This window comes from Pezoporus flaviventris, unplaced genomic scaffold (assembly GCF_033815535.1).
Source record: "Pezoporus flaviventris isolate CSIRO_AGI_PZ_B2104156 unplaced genomic scaffold, CSIRO_AGI_Pfla_v1 ptg000002l, whole genome shotgun sequence".
In the NCBI taxonomy this organism is placed as follows: domain Eukaryota; kingdom Metazoa; phylum Chordata; class Aves; order Psittaciformes; family Psittacidae; genus Pezoporus; species Pezoporus flaviventris.
This window is the reverse complement of record NW_026892550.1, coordinates 16,241,468-16,265,424: the sequence shown is the minus strand read 5'-3', so window position 1 is coordinate 16,265,424 and position 23,957 is coordinate 16,241,468. Positions and strand designations below refer to the sequence as shown.

The 23,957-nt window shown below is 39.5% G+C and overlaps 1 protein-coding gene across 3 annotated transcripts; it reads right to left on the bottom strand.

The window, feature by feature from the left end:
- Positions 1-1,233: 1,233 nt before the first annotated feature.
- ANAPC4 (anaphase promoting complex subunit 4) lies at positions 1,234-23,722 on the bottom strand. Of its 3 annotated transcripts, none has more exons than XM_061470405.1 (28): positions 23,588-23,716; positions 22,915-23,020; positions 21,318-21,450; positions 20,083-20,157; positions 19,916-19,942; positions 19,773-19,817; positions 18,661-18,745; positions 18,169-18,279; positions 17,526-17,609; positions 17,192-17,278; positions 16,853-16,917; positions 16,717-16,759; positions 16,533-16,609; positions 13,286-13,386; positions 13,154-13,205; positions 12,800-12,855; positions 11,156-11,205; positions 10,243-10,299; positions 10,035-10,091; positions 9,385-9,478; positions 7,857-7,954; positions 6,661-6,722; positions 6,539-6,577; positions 6,350-6,451; positions 5,158-5,235; positions 4,189-4,359; positions 2,858-2,981; positions 1,234-2,410 (listed from the first exon to the last, which is right to left on the bottom strand). In XM_061470405.1, the coding sequence occupies exons 1-28, from the start codon at positions 23,693-23,695 to the stop codon at positions 2,195-2,197; spliced, it is 2,403 nt and encodes an 800-aa protein (XP_061326389.1). In that variant the 5' UTR covers positions 23,696-23,716; the 3' UTR covers positions 1,234-2,194. The 3 variants fall into 3 exon arrangements, with proteins under 3 accessions (XP_061326389.1, XP_061326397.1, XP_061326405.1); XM_061470413.1 differs by having other exon boundaries at positions 11,159-11,205; XM_061470421.1 differs by lacking the exon at positions 22,915-23,020 and having other exon boundaries at positions 23,588-23,722.
- Positions 23,723-23,957: the final 235 nt, after the last annotated feature.

The window sequence follows — 23,957 nt, the reverse complement described above, 5'->3', positions numbered from 1 at the left end:
GCTCAGCTGAAGTCATTTATGAAGGCAGGTGCGTGCAATGAAATACATCTGTGTAAGTAGGAGACAAAAGTACCATGGCATGCCCAGGCTGTGAAGTTAAACAGCACCAAGTGCTGAAAGACCAAAGAAAAAACTCGGCAATGTGGCAAGTTTTGAAACCCTAGAGATCAGTCAGAAAAGGCATTGACAAGAGATCTGGAAAAGGGATTACACAAGGTGAACAGCAGAAAATAAAAGCTGACCAAGATCTTCTGAAAAACTAGAAATGCCACATACAAAACAGGTAGACATTAAAAAAGAGGCATCAGTAAATGACTCTTAGAAGACCTAAAGATTAGTATGACAAACACTATATTGTGTACATACTTGATGAGAACATACAAGTTCTTTTGCGTACAAAACAGCCAAGGAAGAATGAGTACTCCCAGCAGAAAAAGGCTTACTTAAGCATTAAAAAAAAGTCAGCATTAAAAAAAAAAGACGATGAAGAGATCAAAGCAGCAAGTGAAATCATTGCATCCAGACACCACCAAAATCCTGAAAAACTTCTAGATCAAGTATTTCCCATCACCCTTTTGAAAACAGATCCATAAGCACACTACAGACACATTTATTATTACAGAAATCTGGAAGAAAATACAAATAATTTTGACAGAAGGATCAACAATGTGATCAGAAGCACTGACCTAAACTAGTGCAATCGTATAATGTCACTGTGAAATGCACAAAGTGCACATGCACTTATCGCAGCCAGAAACAAAAGTTCCATTGATTCAAGTATATACAAGACTGGACTAGAAAGATGCATAACCACCTTAACAAGATTTCTGAAGGGCATGCCCCTGTGGCATGGACACACCTGCTATCAACACAAATTCAGAAACAATAGTGGGCAGGAGAGATCTGATTTCTATATGCCCATGGGCTAAAACTGCTCAGCAGAAAGCACACCAGAACAATCGTTTCCAAGCACTGTAGTGTGACAATTTTTAAAGTTAGGTCAGAAGAAATAGTTTCCTGGAAGGACACAAGGCCAGGCTTAAGCTGAGTGGGTTTTGTTCTAGCTGCAATTTCTCATCAAGAGTAACTGCTCTATGAAGAAAGCCCACAGCACTTTTGAATGGGCATTTCTGCTCCTTCTGTCCTACAGCTTTTCATTGTGCCTTCAACCTTCAGCATCTGTTAGATGAGAACACTGAACAGCAAGCAGATGAAAAATGAAAAAATAAGAAGTCTCAGAACTGAACAGCTTTGTTTACAAGGATCTTCCTCAAACAGTCCAAAACCTTCACAAGTCCACTTTAAAAACCAGTAACTTTAAAATGGCATATTTCAAAACAGGACAAAGATGGCAAGCCTGGTATATGACCTCTGCAATGCCAAACAGCAATTTCAGATTTCTTTATTTATGAAATACAGAATGTAGCATATGCATAAGACCTGGTCCTCTTCACAGATAGAAAGTACACTCACTGTTTTGAGGGAAGATCACACATTTAGCAGCAATTATTAATTTAAAGAGATGAGTTTTGAGTAAGTGAAGACTGACAGCTAGTAGGGAAGAGAACATTTTAAATTACTAAATGCTGTTTCTAGCTGCTACTACTTAACACTCCATCATTCCTACAGAAATTAGCAAGCAACACGATCATGCTGAAGTCTATGCATGACAAACAAAGCTACATCAGAATAAAAAAAAATATACTCTGTTGTAACTTTAAATTTTGTTGTCTAACTAGTCTTATGCTGATCTGAAAGCTTGTTAGTCATACTCTTAAATTTCAGCTCTACAGGAAGCTTCTGTACCCATTACTAGAACATGAAGTCTGAAAGAAAAGAATTCAGTTCTGAATTTTGTTGTTTTTAACATACAAGTTCATTTTATCTTAACAGTATTCAGGACTGAATAAGTTAACTACAAAAAACATCATTTGGTATTTCTTTTTCTCCTCATCTATAAAAAACTGTAAATGGAAAAGCCCCTCAAGGAAATTCAGTTCATACCAAACCATGTGCCAGACAAAAAAAAAAGGTCAGATAAGTGCACTCTAGAACACAGTCTTAGCTGAGAATCAACACAGAACTCTGACGCACAACATCCTACTACAGCTGCTTGAGTAGGTACAGGGTACATCATCTGAACAGCTTGAAGTTAGGTTACAGTCTTGTCCCTTTCCCAAAATAAAAGCCTATGTCAAGGATCCAGACTTGATTCACGTTCTTCAGTTTCATCAGGTAGTTCTTCAGCAGATGCACCACACACGTTGTCCTGGTTATCTGCAGACTGATTTAGCTCATCAGGTTCCCCAGCTGCAGTCTGAGTTGTTTCTTCTTCCTCTTCTTCCTCAGCTTCTCCATCATCTTCCACATCCATCTCAAACACCCTCACATGACGGAGATTTGAACTTAGCTATGGAGACATTAAGAAGTTTCCATTAATAAATATTTTCTTTAAAAAAGCACCAATATCATCTTAAATGTCAGCCATGAAAATGTCCTTTCTTTGAAACAGAAGTACTGAGGAAATTAGCAACTTTTTAATTGCTCTGCAGGGTGAAAAGTAAAGCAAACAGATACATCAACTTCTGTTAGTCTTCCATGCTGTGTTACAAGAGAGGTATGACTGTATCCCAATACACTTATAACAGAACATAAGAGAATAACCTATTTATAAATATTTTAGTATTCATTTACTATTTTATTAATTATAAAATATTATTGGTTATTTATTATAAAGAAATGTTTTCTTTTTCTTTGCTAATTCTTACTAAATTAGCAGACACAGGTTATCACTCTCTCCAGTCATAACATCTTTTGTTTAACAGTTTACAAGCTGTTTCTCAGATACTGTACTTACCACACAGGAAACTTTCCTAATGCCATTTACAGAAACATACTGAGCTTTCATATTCTCAAGTACTCTCCACTGATTCTCCAAGATGACAGTACATGTGGGTATCTCACCACTTTGCTCATCCAGCCTGCACACACGAAGAAGGAAACACAAAGCTAGTACATAAGAAACCATTCCAGTACTAAGACAAATCTCAGTCCAGGGTTTTTTTTATGTCTAAGTTTTATTATACCATATGCAACAAGCAGATTATCATTTGAAACCACTCTAATGCTGCTATGGATATTCTAAAGAGGGGGATCCAACTGCAAAGACACAATGTATTTCATCTGAAGTAAAAGACTACAGCAGGTGAGAAGGGAGCTGTAAAGCCTGATCTTCCCACAAGTAACAGCTACCGCAGGAGGATGAGGATGGCATCCTTCAAAAGTTTCTTCTGCAAGAGAAGGCGTTTCTGAACAAAGTCCTGTAGGCAATGCCTTCACTTACACAAAAGTTTAGCCTCCATGACCTTTCGAAGATGTTTTATTCCAGTTTCTTCCCATTCAGAGAGCCTGTGTGAAGGGCCTCCTGCCTACTACAGTGGCCAGGATTAGTGCGAACTTACTTTTAGTATTTTCTGTTAATTCTTCAATACACAACTTCTTTGTGGCATAAAAAGAAATATTTACAGTTCAGTATGTCTCTTTGTTTTGAAGTAAAAATGTCTTTTAAGCAATCCACCAGATACGCATAGCGAGAAAAAAGAAAAAGCAAGTGAGGCTCAACAACTAAAAGATCGGATTCACCACTTGAACAACACTGGTCTTTTTTTAGGTGTGTGTCAGTTCACTTCCCCCAGATGCTCTTCTCTCCCTAAGCCAACACAGGCATCAGTTTTTATCTTTTGGGGCTAAGACGACAATAGTTGTATGTGTGACTACCAGGGAAAGGATGAAGAAATATTTGCATATCCTTATTACAAGGCAGAAATATATGAGCAAATAGGCTGAAAACACCCTAAATTCAAGTATTCTAACTAGCAAAGTTAGCATCCTCTAAAGAAAATATTACCTCTGAATCTACAGGATGTCTTCATTTGGTTCTCCCATTTCACAAAAGCCATATGCACATGTAGTATTCAGTCTCAAAAAAAGCAAAACCAATCCCAACCCCCAAAAACCACAAACCAAATTTTTAGGAAGCTTCCATCTCTGCATCCCACTCCCCTGGCACACAACTTTTGTCTTTAAAATGCTTACACACAAGGCATGAGCAATTGTACACGATTAGAATAGTTCTTTAATCTGCTTTTCAGTTCTACATTTTCAGACTTGCTCAAAGTTTTTCAGTACCTTCTAGCAGAATCCCAGATTAATTCCCTATCTTGGTCCTCATCAGTGTATACTGAAGATAAAGGCAACTGAGCCAACACTCTCTCCTTCCCTTCTTGTTCCATGCTCTCCTTCAGAACTACAGTTACAGTTTCATCATCATAGAAGTGTGCATCTAAACAACTGTAGCATCTATAGGAAAATAATTTAGAAAGGAATAAAGTCAGAACTAAAATATTTTAAGTTACACAGCATTCATGTTAAAAATTATTCAGTAGCTAACAGTGCCCTTTACTGTAAATGGTAAAAAGGTCAGTCATGCAGCTAAGACACTGAAAGACAGTTATAAACATGTCAGACTCCTATGTGATGCAGGAAAAAATATTCTGAAGGGAAAAAAAACCCAAACGAACAAAAAAACCACCCCAAACCAACACATAACCTCCTCCCCCAAAAATAGAAGAATTACTAGTAATCTTATTTTGTCTCTGTTCAGGTGAAGTGTAAGGAACAGTAAACGCAAACACCAAAGAAAATTTAGAAACACATCTGAAGACACTGAGGGCAATCACATCTGACCTTTCTACATGAAAAGGATGAGCTTAGTCTGCCATGCCTTTTAGGATGCTTTCATTTGGGCATATCAAGTGTCTCTCCATCTTACTTAAAGAATACCACAGATAGAAGCAAAATATGTTTCCAGCTAGCTCACTTTCTTGTATGTGTGCTAAAAACTCTAGTTTTCAGATAGAAAACTAAAATATACTTGATCTTGTGATGAAATGCAATTTCACAAATGACTCTCAAAATCCTGCACCTTCATGCACCTGTGCCATCTCCTACAGCCCAACTCACCCAAGGATTACAAGGTGGTCAAGCAACTAAAGTAGTAATTGCAGGATAAAACCCAAACTATAATGTCTCAGAAGTTAACTTAATGTGAAGGAACATAAGAAAACATGGTTCTGCAAGAAAAATCAATATACTGACCTGGAGTCTGAGCTCTCATGTATACTGTTGCTCAAGAAGTTTCCAAACTCTACTGCAAGAATTCCATTACTGACAGACCTAAAATAATAGTGTTCATTATCTCAGTTGATAATTTCTTTTCCATTCATAGAGAATCCAAAATCTCTAAAGGCAACTGTCATAAGAGATGGTGTAAGCCTAGCTAAGGTTAGCACAATACCAGTCTACAACCCAAAATGATGCAACTGGTGGATAAGAACCTTTTGATTTCCTCTGCCTTCACCAAAATACGATTAATGGAGTCAAACAGGAAACTTGAGTCTGGCTTGTGGGATACAGTTCTTCTCTGCTGAACTCGTTTCAATTGTCCTAGTCTCAGGTCTGTTGAGTTACTTGATATTCAAATCTACAGAAAACGAGTTTAGACTGTTTTAGGTAGGGAGGGAGGAAACAGGATAGGAACTACACTACAAAGCTGTAATTTTGTCATCATCATCTCTCAACTGAAAACACAGAAGATAACTTCACCATGCATTTTCTTCAGCAGTAAATTTGCTTTTAAAATTCCCACCCCTACCACAGTTCATTATCTCCTCAAATTAAATGACATGGATTATAATAATCAGTATTTTATGAAGGAGGAATTTCTGCTGTTTTCTAAACCCAGATCATTTCAGTGATCCCACTGGCAGAATGCATCTTAAAGAGGTGTATCAGTACAACTAAGCAGTGACAAACTGCATCTTGGACACGGAAGCTCTAGAAGGTCCACAGAACTACACCCCAAAGACGTATTTTATTTGCTGCACTACCTCCCATTTTCCCTAGAGTACTGAAAGGTGTTAAAGGTTGCAAGTGGTTAATTAAAAAAAAACCAACATTGACAGTAAGACAAAGCAACCCTGAAAGCACGATTCCCTGTAATTTTCCACAAGTTTGCATAGGTAATTCTGTGAGGAGCAAAACTAAGGGAGTCTGATTTCTTTTCCTAAGCCTAAAACCATCTTCGGTCTTATAAGATTTTCTGTGTCTAACACAATACAAACTCCTGCTGCGGATTCCTACTGTACTTCCCAATGTCTTCCTCATTTTCTCTAGTAACCACGAAAAATTGTATTCATGCTGCTTATTCCTTCTTTTTACAAATAAATTTGAGTTGTGATTGCCTGTGTACATAGGTACCAAACTTCACAAACCAATTTTACCCTCTTACCTAGAAGTATCAGTATGTCTTCTCAAAATGTATATTTTAGAAATAGAATCTTCTAACATGGTGAAGAGAACATAATGTATATTGGATGTTTTATCATTCCACCTGTAATGTGAGGGAAGGAAATGAAAATGCAGATTAAGTTTTAATAACTGGTAAATAACATAGGACAAGGAATAGCAGCATACTTACAGAAATGGTAATTTAAATAACTGAGGTGTGGAATCTTCACTGAAAAGAAAAAAACAAACTAGTTTATTAAAACTTGCTGTAATTTTGTGCAATTGAGCATTAGAAATAATGTAAATAAATACCTTTGAGAAGTTTTGTAAAGAGACATGCAGAATGCTTGATGCACTGACTTTCCAATTACATCCTAACAAAACCAATGAAAATAGGCAAAAAAATGCAGCCAGTTATTCATAATTGTATACAATTTTAAAGAAAAGGAAAAAAAACAAACCCAACCAACCAAAAACCAACCAACCAAAACCACCTGAGTACATCTGAAAAAATCCACCAATATTTATGCTGGAATAAACATCCCTATTGTAAACACTACTGTCCCTTGATACACTAGGCGTTGATTAACATCTTTGCTGGTGACACAAACAGCAGGATTGAGTGTGCCCTCAGCAAGTTTGCCAACCACACTAAGCTGTGTGGTTCAGTGGATACTCTAGACGGAAGGGATGCCATCCAGAGGGACCTTGATACACTTGAGAGGGGGGCCAATGCAAACCTTATGAAGTTCAACAAGGCCAAGTGCAAGGTTTCTGCATAATGGTTGGGGCAATCCCAAACACAAGTCTGGGCAGAGAACAGATTAAGAGCAGCCCTGAGGAGAAGGACTTGGGGGTGTTGGTTAATGACAAGCTCAACACTGACCTCAACAACACCAACACCCGCTCGCAGCCCAGAAAACCAATTGTATCCTGGCCTGCATCAAAAAAAGCGTGACAAGAAGGTCAAAGGAGGCAATCCTGCCCCTCTACTCTACTCTTGTGAGACCTCACTTGAAGTACTGTATGCAGTTCTGGTGTCCTCAACATAAGAAGGACGTGGACATGTTGGAGGGGCCTCTGAGCAACTTGACCTAGTGGAAGGTGCCCCCACCCATGACAGGGGGATTGAAACTAGATGATCTTTAAGGTCCCTTCCAACCCAACACATTCTATGACCCTATGATTCTTCATAATGTACAAATTAATGTATTGCCAACTAATACATTTATCTAGTACACAGCACATACACCAAGTTGATTAACATTCAAAATAGACCCCAACAATGTGGGAACGTAAGACATGAAACAAAAAATCCCCAATTATGGTCTACCCGGCCAAAGGCTTGAGACATCCTGGCAGCAATGAAGCTGAGCTGCATACTACCACCTAAATCGCAGGCACTCAAAGGCAAAGATTAAAACTTTAGGCCTTACTAAGCACGACTACTACCTTCAGTTGACTGCTAACCCTAGAATAAAGTTCTAATTCATATAAATTGAACTTACCGCTGGCTTTAGTAAACACTGATCAATGATCCCTTCCATTTGCCTTTTGACAAAATGCAGTGATTTCTCAGGATAGTGGGGAAACAGAAGTGGACTTTCTGTAAACAGATAAAGCTCATGTGAAAAATGCCTGTATCTCTGTAAAAACTGTAATACACTACTATTAAAGTGACAAATTGGAATGACCCCAGTGGAGGGTCAAAGAAGATGGTCACAGGGCTAGAGAGCACATGCTTTATAAGAAGTTGAGGAAGCTGGGTTCATTCAGCCTAGAAAAGCAAGGGCTATCAAGGAGGAACCCACTGGTCTCTTCAGCTGCCTAAAGGAGGCATTACAAAAGACATCATCTTCAAACTTAGGGAGAGGAGAACATACAACAGCCATAAGCTCCAGCATAGGATATTCCGGTCAGATATAAGGAGAAGAGTTTTGACAATGACTGGTTAGTGCTCATGAAAGGGCAGCGTGCCCAGAGAGGTTACAGAGTCTACCCCTGCAGATGCAGAGGACCTGATTGCATAAAGCCTTGAGCAACCCACTTTAGCTTCAAAATTAGCCCTTCTTTGGTTGGATTAGGTGACTGTCTAAACTATTCCCTGATTATAAATTCTAACTCAAGTAACCAACTGGATTAGAAAACAAATTTGCAAAAAGAAGGAACTGCATTTACTTGAGATCTAGAAACTGAGTTTTCATAAAGTATCTTGTTTAAGCAAAACTATTTCCATATTTTTCACAGTAGCCCTGATTTGGCTTTTATAGGGATGATTCATTCTTACAAAATGAATAATTTCGTAAGAAGACATTTAGCTTTGGAGATAATCTCACAATTTATTTTAGGTACATAACTTGTTTTTTTTCCAATGTTTAGCTGGAAAAATGACATAAATTACATCAAAGAAAGGTAGAAGGTGTCAACAACAGAAGCATTACTTGTCCTATAATCATCTAAATACTTGCCAAATTAATACCAAGAAAACCACTTTGAATTAAATAGGCAGAAAAAGGCAGCTCTAGCAAATTTTATTACAAGACAGCTTATGCTGTATAAGTTTCACAGTCTATGGTTTCTAAAGTTAAACAAGAAATATTTTGCCATCAGCTTGTTAGTCTCTTACTTCTTTTTCACAACTATTAACAAAAAAGCCTCAGACTCCAGTGAGAGAGAACACATAAGGACAATTCCCCCATGTATGACCTAAGCATAATTATTACTTCCTTGAACTGGAATTAAGATCTCCTAAACGAGGCTTCTCCTGGGATACCTTCCAAGCAACATTTCTGAGACTGGTACATAAGAAGGTAGGAAACTCCTCATACCCAGAAAATGGCTAATTGACTGGGTAAGCCACTACATAAAAACTGTAAAATAACAAGGACCATTTATTTTATTCTGCTCAGATGAAGACCGATGACCAACACTATAGAAATAGAAATAACTCATAAGCATGAAAAAACAGATTATTCTTCCTCATTGGTTACATTCTACATGAATCTTTGTTAAACTTTTTACTAAAGCACAGGTTACCTTTAAGATGAGTAGTGTTTTTAAGAAAGTTAAACCACTGGTTTCCCTCTGTATTAGGTGGTGATACAAGGTCATCATCTTCATCTTTCAAGTACTAGAAAAGAAGCAGACATTTATTTGATTGCATTTTAAGAATAAGGGACATTAGAATTCACTCCAACATCACCCCTCACAAGTCTGGTAAACATTTCATCTTAATTTAATATTAAGTCTTTACTTAGTCTTAAGTGTAGTCTTTAAACTACTTAAACTCAACCCCTTTTAGAAACAGTGAGAAAAATCAACTATTGTCTGAGATCACAGAGTGATAGTTCCATAGGAAACTGATTTTTGAATCAAGTGTTTTGAAATACAGCGATTAACGGCATAAAGACAAACACATTTCAGTTTTATGTTACTATTGCTGGCTGTAAAGAAGCTTCACTTTCCCTAAAAATACAGTATGTGTAAGGTAAAAATATAGGATATGGTTTTAAACACTACTTTTCCTAATAATAGGTGAAAACAATTAAAATACTCTCCATTACCATTACTGGAATATGCAACACAGAGCAAAAGGGACAAAGATGAAAACTGGACACAGCTTTAAATCTTCTTAATCTAAGGATTTTCTCATTTATTCTTTTGCCATTTATTCCCTAGTTCTTTACCTGGCCAACTCTCTCCACATTGAAATATTTTCCCTTACGATTGTAAAGTTCTGGTGCCTGAAAAAATAATACAAACAAACCCATTATTTAAACTCAAAGTTACTGAGAAGTAATGTACAAAAAGGTGATTGTGTAATTTTATTACAAGATTTTTCAGCTGGAAAAAAAAATACAGTCAGATGCTGTACCTGGCAAACCAGTAACTTACCTCATTAAAGTGTTCAGTAAGAAAATCAGCAACAAACGTGATATCTTTCTGAGTCATCTTAAAGGAAAAAAAAAAAAACAAACAGTGAGAAAAGCATAGGATAAGAAATACACAAGAACACACAAGGTTCCCCCGCCTGTCCTCAAAGAACACATGCTTCAGGCTCCAACCTGCTTGGGAGCCCTCTGCTGAACTCACTCTAGTTTATTCATGTCTGTCTTACATAGGAGGGCCTCAAGCCAGAGAAAGTATTCCAGATGCAATCTGATGCGTGCTAAGTAAGGAGGGTCCTGTCCATGCTCCTGTTAGTACAGCCCTGTTTACTTGGCCACCTTTGCTGCCAGGGCACACTGCTGGCTCATGCCCTAGGTCCATCCCAGCAGAGCTGCTCCTCAGCCAATTGGGGCTCTGCTGTGCAATTGCAGGTGGTCACTCTTACCCAGGACAAAACCTTGCATTTGTCCTTGCTTGTCCCCACCTGTGCATTCCTCCAGCCTATTTATCTGTTTTCCCTCTGGAAGGCACCTCTGCCTTCGAGTGTATTAACTGGTTCGCCTACTGTGATGGTGTCTGCAAACCTGATGTACCTGTATTCCACCTCCCCTAAAAGGGCACTGGTAAAGATGTTAAAATTGTATTCCGATTATGTTAGTCATTCAGAGCATATAAAGAGCTGCTGTACAGAGGTCTCAAATTCATGCAGCGTACTAAAAAAAAGAGTAGTATTTGCAATGAAAACAGAAAAAGTAATTCATGTGAGACAGCATATTAGTGTGAATCTACAGGCATCAACTTTCTCAAAGAAATGACAGACACTATCCTTTAAGTTTAGGAACAAAAATAAACCTTTAACCTTGCACTCAAGGCAAGCAGAATACAGAATATGCCACCATTTATTAGAAAAAATTACTACTACCTTGTTCAGCTCTGGAAGCACATGATCTTCTGACATCCTCAACATGGCTGAGGGAAAAATTATATTTTTACTGCATTAATATTAATATGTTTTCTTAATATTCTTAATTTTCCATGGCTATGTAATAAACCACTGTTAATAAAATAGGAAAGATTAATACATCAGAAGCAAAAGTCTGGAAGGAAGAATTTGTAAAACTGAGACTGAAATTAAGCCTCACTTGCTCCACTAGCTTACAATACAAGTCTTGGCAAATATTTATCTTTAATGTTTTCCAACTGCACTGTAGCCTGTACAAGACTGAAAATATTAGAAAAGGGGTTCATAAGAATGTATTCATGTACATAGAGTAGTAAAACAGACATAAAACACATGAACAGTGTCACACCCAGAATAATGTGTTTTAAAATTTTAAATCAGTGAGGCTTAGATAAACAGTTCTCTGTTTAGTTTCAACACAAACAAACACAGTGAACATTTAAATAATGAAAGTTCTAACATTATGACAGAGAACTCTGATAGTTCTACTTTCTGCAATTTTAAAAAATTAATTATTTCATTCTTGCTATTAAGTGCTAACATGGCATTCCTGGTGCTTTTACAGTATCTGCTAAGACTGCTTAAGTTTTTTGTAAAGTAGCTCTAAAAAGATCAATTAAACATTATAAACCTATTCATAACCACTTAACAAGAATAGGCTGGCTAATATATAGCAATTTCTGCTGACATCTTACCTACAGCTACTCAGCTACAACTGGAAGTGACTATTAAGTGTATCCCAACATTCAGAGACTGTTTACATGTATGCATAACCATATGGTTAACTAGGTCTCCCCAGGAGAAAACAGCAAGTGACAGAGTCAGGAGAGTTAGACTATACTTCAAATATGGTGTAATCTATATATCAGTTTAATTTCTCCAAGTCAAGACCAGCAAATCGCTCACGAAACAGACAACAGTCTGGAGCATCATTACAGCATAAGTATATATTTAATACCCACTGTTCACACAGTAAGTTTAATTGAGAATTATCAAATTCCAATAATAATAATGATAAAGGAAATAACAAGGGAAGAGAATACAACACCTTAGCACCAGCTGACCAATAACTCGCCCCACCAGCCCAACCAAGTACCAACCGATACCTCATCGCACCCTGCCCAGTCCTAGCCCTTCTGATAACTCACCCCCCCAGCCCATGGTCTACCGACTGAGCTAGCCAGGCCACCCTGGATTCCCAGGCAGTCTCCGGCCCCGCTCAACCCTTCAAGCCCTTATTTCCTTTATCATTATTATCATTGGTGGTAGCAGTAGTGATCTGTGTTATACCTTAATTACTAAACTGTTCTTATCTCAACCCGTGGGAGTTGCATTTTCGATTCTCCTCTATGACCCTTCAGGAGTAGGGGGAGGGCAAGAAGGGGGGGAGTGAGTGAATGAACTGGCTGGCTGGGTTTAAACCATGACATACGTATTATGCAATATTATAATTATTTGACTGTAACCTTTTAGACATTCAGAAATTTTGTATGATAGAAATAAACAGATGATCATATCTAAGGCTGGTTTAATTACTTGCCAACATTTCAATGCTTACAGTACAAAACAGATACTGGATGCTTACTGTGTCATCAAGCTTACCAACATACAGCCATCGAAAAAATGCTTTGAAGTTTTTCATACTACTGTCGATAACCCTGAATAAGAAGCGAGAAAAGAAATTACCAAATGTCATAAGCTGCTCCAGGCTTAAGCCCCATCTTTACTACAGAAAGGTCTGCAAGCACTAGCAGGGTTTTTAAGTGCCCAGTGCAACCTTCCAAGTAAGACTGCTCTTGGGGTGTGAATCATTGAGTTGCAGTGAGACAAGATATAAGCTCACCACCAACAGAGAAGCCTTGGTCTCTCAACCTCCTGTATTCCCAGCCACATGCTTTTCCTTAGATACAAGACTCAATAAGCATATTTTATAAACTCTCCAGACATTATACTTACTGTAGCAGCTCATTTGCTTTCAGGATGAAAGAACCAACAGCAGTGATAGCCTCTGCAAGAAGAGCTAACCATTATTATTAAGCTTTCAAAAGTGAAATCAGGGTTGGTTAAGTAGCACACACATTACTGTACCTTCAATTCCAGACGCATCCAATCCCAGAGACTCATATTTTTGTTTCCATAAAGCCATTCCTTTCAATTCACTCAAGTGGTATAACAGTGCCTCAGAGCCACTAGGAATGCAGAAGAAAGAATAATCATCTTTTAGCACCCTTTGGAAATTCACTGCTTCACTACATGCTATGTTTTCATCATTTATTGTGCAAAGAGGAGAGCTTTGCAGAGAGTGGTGGTCGGGCACGTAAAATTACCACTTCACAGAAAAGCAAATACTGTCCTAATGATTTTAGCTACCACACAAAGTTGGTGTGAATATTTTGCACATGTCCTGTAAGCACACCAGGCAGTGACATACAGGAGACATGGCATGAAGATTGTTCAAAATACTTCAATAGTTCTCCATGGCTATGTCCTTTTCAGGAAAGACAGGCCAGCCAGGAAGGGTGGTGGGGTTGCTCTTTATGTGCGGGAGGAACTACAATGCACCGAGTTCTGTCCAGGGACAGATGACGAGCGAGTTGAGAGTCTGTGGGTGAGAATTATGGGGCAGGCTGGCAGGGGGGATACTGTTGTAGGTGTCTGTTACAGACTACCGGATCAGGGTGAGGAAGTTGACAAGGCCTTCTACAGGCAGCTGAGAGCGGCCTCACAGTCACAGGCTGTGGTCATCGTGGGGGATTTTAACTTCCCTGATGTTTGCTGGAAGGACCACTCGGCAACCCAGCCGCGGTCCAGGAGGCTCCTCCAGTGTATGGATGATAACTTCCTCCTGCAAATGGTGGATGAGCCGACCAGGAGAGGAGCGCTGCTGGATCTCATCCTCACTAACAAGGAGGATCTGGTTGAAGCAGTAAGGGTTGAGGGCTGCCTTGGTTGCAGCGACCACGAGATGGTGGAGTTCAGGATCTTGTGTGGTAGGACTAGTAGAATACCAAGTAGAATTGCAACCCTGGACTTTAGCAGGGCAAACTTTGGCCTTTTCAAGCAATTGCTAGGGGAAATCCCATGGGCAAGGCTGCTTGAAGGTAAAGGGGCCCAAGATAGTTGGTTGACATTCAAGGACTGCTTTTTCCGTGCTCAAGATCGGAGCATCCCGACACGTAGGAAGTCAAGGAAGAGGGCCAAGAGACCTGCGTGGCTAAATAGGGAATTGCTGGGTATGCTCAAGTGGAAGAGGAGAGTTTACAGGTCATGGAAGGAGGGGCTGGCCACTTGGGAGGAATATAAGGCTGCTGCTAGAGGATGTAGGAAGGCAGCTAGGAGGACTAAGACATCCTTAGAATTAAACCTGGCAAGAAGGGTCAAGGACAGCAAAAAGAGCTTTTTCAAATACATGGCAGACAAAACTAACACCAGAGGCAATGTAGGCCCACTGATGAACGGGATGGGTGCCCTGGTGACAGAAGATACAGAGATGGCAGAGTTACTGAATGCCTTCTTTGTCTCTGTCTACTCTGCTGCAGGCAGTCCTGAAGAGCCCTGTACCCCTGAGACCTTAGATGAAGTCAGGTCAACGGAGCGGTTTGCCTTAGTCGATGAGGAATGGGTTAGAGACCAGTTGAGCAATCTGGACATCCAGAAATCCATGGGTCCAGATGGGATGCACCCGCGGGTGCTGAGGGAACTGGCGGAAGTCATTGGTAGACCACTCTCCATCATCTTTACCAAGTCTTGGGAAACGGGAGAGGTGCCTGAGGACTGGAGGAAAGCAAATGTCACTCCAGTCTTCAAAAAGGGCAAGGAGGACCCGGGTAACTATAGACCGGTCAGCCTCACCTCCATCCATGGGAAAGTGATGGAACACCTTATCCTTGGTGCCATCTTAAGGCATATCAAGGATAAGAAGGTTATGAGGGGCAGTCAACATGGCTTCACCAGGGGGAAATCATGTTTGACCAATCTCTTAGCCTTTTATGAGGAAATAACACGGTGGATGGATGATGGCAGAGCGGTGGATGTGGTCTACCTTGACTTCAGCAAAGCATTTGACACAGTCTCCCACAGCATCCTCACGGCTAAAATGAGGAAGTGTGGACTGGATGATCAGGTAGTGAGGTGGACTGCGAACTGGCTGAAGAAGAGAAGCCAGAGAGTTGTAGTCTATGGGGCGGAGTCTAGTTGGAGGCCTGTAACTAGTGGAGTGCCTCAAGGGTCAGTACTGGGACCAGTATTATTTAATATATTCATCAATGATTTAGATGAGGGAATTGAGTGTACTATCAGCAAGTTTGCTGATGACACTAAGCTGGGAGGAGTGGCTGACACGCCAGAAGGCTGTGCTGCTATCCAGCGAGACCTGGACAGGCTGGAGAGTTGGGCAGGGAGTAACTTGATGAAATATAACAAGGGAAAGTGTAGAGTCCTGCATCTGGGCAGGAACAACCCCAGGTTCCAGTATAGGTTGGGGAACGACCTGTTAGAGAGCAGTGTAGGGGAGAGGGACCTGGGGGTCCTAGTGGACGACAGGATGACCATGAGCCAACACTGTGCCCTTGTGGCTAAGAAGGCCAATGGCATCCTGGGGTGTATTAGAAGGGCGGTGGTTAGTAGGTCGAGAGAGGTCCTCCTTCCCCTCTACTCTGCCCTGGTGAGACCGCATCTGGAATATTGTGTCCAGTTCTGGGCCCCTCAGGTCAAGAACGACAGGGAGCTGCTGGAGAGAGTCCAGCGCAGGGCAACGAAGATGATTAAGGGAGTGGAGCATCTCCCTTATGAGGAAAGACTGAGGGAGCTGGGTCTCTATAGTTTGGAGGAGACTGAGGGGTGACCTTATAAGTGTCTATAAATATATAAAGGGGGAGTGTCACGAGGATGGAGCCAGGCTCTACTCAGTGGCAAACAATGATAGGACAAGGGGTAATGGGTACAAACTAGAACACAAGAGGTTCCACTTAAACTTGAGAAGAAACTTCTTCTCAGTGAGGGTGATGGAACACTGGAACAGGCTGCCCAGGGAGGTTGTGGAGTCTCCTTCCCTGGAGACATTCAAAACCCGCCTGGACACATTCCTGTGTAACATTATTTAGGTGTTCCTGCTCCGGCAGGGGGATTGGACTAGATGATCTTTCGAGGTCCCTTCCAATCTCTAGCATACTGTGATACTGTGATTACCCAAAAGTAAAACAGCACATTTTGTCACAATCATGGTCTCTGCACCAGCACACCTACTTACAAAGAACCACCAATATGCATACTGTTTTTCAGCAAGGCAGATAATATGCCATTTTGTCTATAATTCATTGGATAATCTGTGACCTACCTCTGCAAATGACTTATAACCAACTTTTGTATACTGGAATAGGAAGACTCTATGGACTGACCAAGTTTTTTTAAGCCCTGTTACAAAAAGAAACACAAACACATAGTAACGTTATGTTAATTTAACAGAATAGTGATTAAAATATATTGAACTAATTATCTGAATATGTTAAATATTAACATACCTTTACCGTCAGTTGGTTCATTAGTAACGCCTGAAGCTCCAGACTGTACGGGGTGGGAGACAGAACCAAATATGCATTCCTTTTGTATTTCAATATCAAATGCAAATGCATACTCAGATAAAACAACAGTAACTACCTTGCTTTGCCCCATAACAACAGCTGCATAAATTCATCCTGAACAGAAGTGGTTGTATTCTTTTCCTGTCAGTCAAAATGATTGAAATAGATTGGTGAAGAGATTAAATCCAGGCTACCAAATAATCTCACAAACACTTGAATTAAAGTATATTGGAATACCCAGCCCACATCCTTGAATGCCGAAATCAGACTACTGATCTCTGGAGATTTTCTAGTATTTTAAGTTATTTTCAATTGTATTACCCAGTAAAAATTCTAAGAGGTTTGCCACCACCAATAATCTGCTCTTAAGAAAATAAAGAAATTATTTGATTCTATTATTTGATAGCCACAGTACCTGGACGAACTTTGTTAGTCGTGAGTCCATCTGCATCAGTATTTCTTCCCATGCTTCACACATGCATGTCAACGACAACTTTATATACTGTAATACAGATACAGACATCAGTGTTATTCCCTTTTTCCTCCCTTAATACACATGCAAGAACTGGATGTTATTATACCAAGTGAAGCTATACTATAACATTAATTACCAAATTCCAAGTTAGAAGTCTACATTTACTTAAAATCAACTTAAGCTTCCTACTAGAAAACATTTATTTTACTTGCATTAAGAATACTGAGGCTGGTAGGAACTGTGATATTAAGAGGATACTGTAACACAACTGTACCTGTAACAGAGTTGAAATATGAGTAAATTTCCGGGCCATTCGAGTTACCTCAGGTAAGTAACTTGATAACAGACTAGTGTCCAGCTATAACAAATGAGATAAACAACAGTTTACAGATGATTATTTGTCTTTCAAGAAATTTTAGATCACAGAAATTAAAAGACAGATAGGGAGAAGCAGCAGAAAACCTGCTATTTCTCATTTCCTAAAGTTTAAGAGAGAAATAAATTTAATTCGAAGCGACAATCTATAAAAAACTCTTGATAAGGTTCATCATTTTGGAGTTGTAAGAGTTATAGTTTCAAGGATGACTGTTCTGGGTAGACTAGATAATCAACAGAACTACTGATATGCCTTTGTATGCAGAATGAAGAAAATCTGAGTAACTGTAATTGAATAAATGAATGTCTAATTTAAACTAATATTGTAAAAGAATGCCTCAGATCAGCAGCATCAGGCTCACTGGTGAAGCTGCAGGTTTACATGATAAATCCAAAAGCTAAATTGTGAATTTCAGGAAGGCTGGAAATAGTAGTTAGGGTTTTTTTTTCCCCACAAATAATGAGAAAGCAATAAAGATACCAGAAAGTAATTAGAAAAGCAGTTTCACTTATAAAGAACATTTTAAAGTTACTTTACTTGCCTGAAAATATGTTATCTCAGCTTCACTGTCTGAAGAGTCTCGAATCTCTGTAATAACTGACAGTGATTTCAAATCACTAGACAAACATAGTCCACGACAAGAACCTGCCACCTGAAGGATTCCAGTTTAAAAGTTAATGAAATATTGCATTTCCTCTAAGATGTGTGTACTGCTCTCACACATACAAAGACAACTGTGGTCAACAACATGCAAAAACAAAGCAGAATTTTCAGCTACTGTTCAGGAGCAAAAACACTCATTACTGTGGCCTAACACTGAACTTCGTTTCATTTGAAACAAGATGTCAAAACCACCAGGGATCTTTCCAACAATAGCCACACAACCCAATCAAGAGAAACAACTATTCTTTCCTTTAAAACTCAGCAACCTGCTTTCACTTATATGTAAGCATAAACATGTATTTTTTTTCATTCAGTTCAGCTATAGTCTGGTGTATTATGAAACACAGATACAGAAAGGAATGTAATATACCCCAGTTACTGTAGCAATCTTGAACATTCCATAAGCATAAATCTCAATAAATCCACAGCTGCCACCAAGGACCAGAGCATTAAGCCTATAAAAATAGAAGAATGTGTTGATGAGCACAGTGAAACAAATTATAATGCATACAAACATAATTCTTTACACTTAAATTCCATCCCTTTACTAAAGATCCTCTAAAGAATCTCTGAACAGAAAGAAACACTGTGCTAATGTCAAGAAGTTTAAAAACAAAACAAGTTTCAGTGCCATTGATAAGACCTCCTCTAACATTTACAGAATGAGTAACTACTAAATTAACTGATACAATAGGGAGAAAAAAAAACAAAAAAACAAAAAACCATACAGGCAGACAAGTCCTTCTTCACTAATGTTACATCTTCCAAAAGAAAAAAAGTAGCAGTTTCTAGCAGCAGCTCACCTATCAATACAGTCTTAAGGAATAACTGGCGATAGACAGATGCCATTATTTTTTTATTTTTATTTTAATAAGGAGGATGCTTCTCAGTGGTGAGACTGTAAAGAACAGTGAAAAAAGCAAATGGAAAAACAAGTTACTCCTCAAAAATGCACCGCAAACATGCCACAAAACCAGTCTCGGCCTGCTAAGCTACACTTTCTCCAGCTTCTCCTGTTTCCCAGTAAGCGACATTTACCTTAAAGTAACCCTAATACAGCTGATTTCAGAGCTAATTTTAACTTTGTCACACTCGTGCAAACTCACAGGAATTTGCCATCTGTAACAAGATTTTACTAATGTCTCGAAGACCAGCTTAAGTAACACAACATAGCCTTCAAATGCAGCCCAAGAAACTTCTCCGAAGGAAAAGAATATATGGCACCAACAGCAGCTGCTGATAAAGCGCCTTATAATCCCTCTAAATTGAAGAGGGAAAGTATAAACTGATAGAGGCTTTAATATATTTTTGAACTATACCTTTGTACATGAAAAAAAGAGACATTACATAACCTTTCTCCAGGACCCTTAAATACAGATTATGAATAACATAAAAGTAACCCCACTAGTATCCATTATTTTATAGCTTTAAATAAAAAACCCCAACAACAAAACAACCCCACAACCCACATACAGAATTTACCTTGCATCACCCAGAAGCTTCATAATCTCATCCGACTTTTCTTCACTGAAAACACAAAATGTATGATTAGGGTTTATGCAGCTTGTCTCAACACCAGAAAAAATAAAACAAAAAAATAGGGAGATAAAATGCCAATTTCTTACCTGAAAATTTTTGCAGTAGTACTGTAACTGAAAATAAAATAAATATTTTCAGTAACAGTGAGCAAACCTCTAATCCAAAGCATTCATACTCATTAGAGACGAATAACCAAAACAAAGACAAGGAACAACAAATTGTATTTTCCCAGACTTATTAGTATAATGCTTACTTTTTTGGTAGTGCTGGCAATTTAGGCAAAAGGAGATTTGACTCATCCTCAGCATTGTAAAAGGAAGTGAGAACACTGAAAAAGAAGTAAGACTGTCTTTATCACCCAAGCTGTAAAATGGGGGGAAAGAGAATTTCTAACTTCAGCATTACAGTATATAGTCATTAGGTCGTATATATTAGTTACAAATATCAGAGGACGATTCCTTATGGAACCTTTAGTAATTTATCAAACGATCAAACTAATAAAAGAAGTCTGAAAATCTCTTTTTTATTTCCACCAAAGAAGAATATAAAGTTTGTATCTGCTGACTCAGTAGCTTGCCATCAAATCCTTCTCTCCTGTAACACAGTTACTGACCAAGGCTTTCTGTTTAAACCCTGTACAACCCTGCAGTATAACCCACCTATACTTCAGAAAAGCTATAGGCATATTACAGTGAGAGGAAGACTACACTGCAATACTAAATACCATAACCTCGGACATGCCAGAAGGATGAGATTCTGCATAAGGAGATAAGTCTAGTCCCATCAGGAGAAGAATGACTTAAGATGCAGTTATTTCCCTGACATTTTAAGACTGGTGTTTTCTGGAGGATGGTGGGATCTAACATTACCTCCCTTTTTAAAATCAATGTTTTACTTAATTATTGTCTAGTACTGCAACAAGGTGCTTATCAGAGGTTTTTGTAAGGCCACAGAAACAGGGACCATGAATGCCACAGAGCTCATGGTCACTAATGGCAGTCTGACTTCCTGAAGCAAGTAAACCCACAACAGAATTGCCAGTGGGGTTGAATGCAACACCAAAGGCACACTGTGAAAGATACAGCACCAAACTAAAGATCTTGAAAACACAAGTGAAGAAAGATTTCAGTATAATACTTATTCTAACGAAACAGATTAACATTATTATTATTAATTATCTTAATAAATTAATTGGTACTGAAGCAAAATGGATGTACAAGCTAACACTAGAATGAGGTGGACACTCAAGATCATACTGCAAATTTTGTGTATAACTTAATGAACTGTAAGACTAAGATATCAACACTAAAAATAAGTGTACGAAAATTTCTAGTCTAACAAAAAGGAAAATTTTTAGCCAAATGGTAAAAAAAAGCCAGAGCTATGTAACATAGTATTATATGACTGCTTGTAACATTCCAAGCACAAACTATTAGCAAGGTGGCACTACATAGCCCATAATCTACTTCAAGGGTTTTTCAGACTCACCTGCTTTCCTCAGTTACTTCCATCCAATGCATGTATGTAATAGATGAGTCCACAGAGAAAGAGTGCAAGCTTTCAGGTTTTTCTACATCACACAGAATAATCCGCTTGGTATCAGTAAGGCCAAAAGCCAGAACTAGAGAAAGACAAGTAAAATGTATAAATAACCAATGTGCAAAATTTAGTGCTTCATACTGAGCTAGAAAATGAAGCGTCTTCAAAGCCAACTTATGGGCAGAATTTTCTTTGTCTATGTACAGTCCTTCCAAATTCTCATTTGAAACCTACTTACTAGAATGGAAGTTTGAACTCTTATCATATTTTAGGTGATAAATTTAAGTCCAAGGCCTGATTTCACAATTATCTATCTACACGTTGAACAGGCTGAGGAAGTTGGGGCTGTTCAGCCTGGAGAAGAGAAGGCTGCGTGGAGACCTCATAGCAGCCTTCCAGTATCTGAAAGGGGGCCTATAGGGATGCTCATTAGGGACTCTTCATTAAAGACTGTAGTGATAGGACAAGGGGCAATGGGTTAAAACTTAAACAGGGGAAGTTTAGATTGGATATAAGGAGGAAATTCTTTCCTGTTAGGGTGGTGAGGCACTGGAATAGGTTGCCCAGGGAGGTTGTGAATGCTCCATCCCTGGCAGTGTTCAAGGCCAGGTTGGACGAGGCCTTGGGTGATACGATTTAGCGTAAGGTGTCCCTGCCCACGGCAGGGGGGTTGGAACTAGATGATCTTAAGGTCCTTTCCAACCCTAATTATTCTATGATTCTATGAACCTGCTTCTAAGACTTCTAACAGCTGTTCTGACACAGCAGAAGCTTCAGGTTTTTGCAAATTTACATAATTACATATAAAGACTGTCCACCAAGAAGGTTTGGGGTTTATTACAACAGAATAAAATTTTAAGACTTGCTAAGCAACTTGTGCATCACCTTCTTCTTAACTTTATTCATCTGTAAAGCATATGGCAGGCATAGGTTTCTGTGCTTGCTTCCTTGTAATCACAGACAACTAGCTTAAAAACAAGTTTCTTAAACTCCACATATTCCATCATAAAACAATATGAGTAGTTTTCACCCACATCACAGAAGATTGTTCCCAATCTCCCATCAATATTGTGTCAAAAAAAAAAAAAACAACCACGATTTCCCCCTAATAATTTTAGCATTATTTCTGTTGATAAGGAAAAGGGCTTTTTTTTTTCCTTCTTCTGGTTTATTTTTAGAGCAATTGTAGCCTCTGCAGTTCAGCCCATGTTAAATAAGCTAAGCTCTCCAGTCAATCCTGACCAGCCTCTTGCTCTCACAATGAATTTTGTACTACATACAAAAATATTCTGCTTAGTCAGGACCTCGAAGTTTTCCTGCTCTTTGAAACCACGTAAATCCACCTTGCAAATCTGTTTTGCAATTGATTTCAACAGTGTAAACCTGTTACTTTGAATAAACCTACATAAAATTAAGCCATCATTCCCTTCAAACACAAGTTTACTTAAAAATTTCCTTCACAGACAGGAGGCATCATCACCACAACTTTCACTGATTTCCAGTGGGATTTTTATTGCCTCGTATCACCTCATATACTTGACATTACTTTTGCCATCTGGTCTCCAAGCAAGAGTAGTCACTTCTTTTCCAGTATTTTCATTTGGAGGCAAACTCCACACTCGTTGAAAGTTTGCAAGCCGATGGAGTAAAACCTACAAAGCAAACACATTCAAGACAAGACTAGTCCACATTCTTCCACTAATATCAGTCTGTAAATCAGTTCAAGATGCACTTCTTTTACCACTTCTTACACCTGTGGCTTAAATATTGTGTGCTCCTCTAGTAGAGTCACTCCTATGTGGTTTTGGAGGGCAGTATACTGTTTACAGCAACAGAGAGAAACAAGATGTACCAAGCTGTACCTGTAACCAACAGGGGTTTATCCACACCTCCCTAGCCGAGGACAACTGAAAGCACACTCTTGTCTTCATGCATGAACAGCAGTTCCAGGGGGAATAAAAGAAATATAACTGAAAATAGATTTAATCTAAATAGGAAATTTCATGTGCTTTAAAACCCCAGTGCTGCAGACAAAGCATCAGTGAATTTGTTTGGAAACAAGGAAGTAAAAACGGAAGGTAAAGTATCGAGAAGCTTGATAAAAAAATCTACTATTCCCAGCACCTAGCTTATCTCCCAGCACTATGACACAGCAGAAGCAGCTCTTTCCTCCTCATCCCCCTCAGTGCCTCCCCTCAGCTCGGTCGCCATGCACTCACCTCGCCCGCCCTATTGGCCAGGGCGATGAGGTCCCTTTTGGGGGACCAGGCCATGAAGACCACCTCCTGCGGCAGCTGTTTCTCCCCGACCTGCCGGAAGGCGGGCATTGCGGCGGGGCGCTCCGGCCGTGCTCCAAGCGGCTATCGAGCCCCTTCCCCTCCAATAGGCGCCCCTGACCCCCGCAAACCCGCCGGTCTCCGGCTTCCGGAGGCGGTGCTTCCCGCCCCGGCGCGGATTGGGCCTGGTTACCCTCAGCAGCGTACTGCGGTGCTTCCCGCCCCGCCCTCACGGCCGTGGCACCCGCCTGCTGTGGGCCCCTCGCTCCCCGCATCGGAGCGGCGGTGCGGTCCCAGGCGGGCCAGGGCCCAG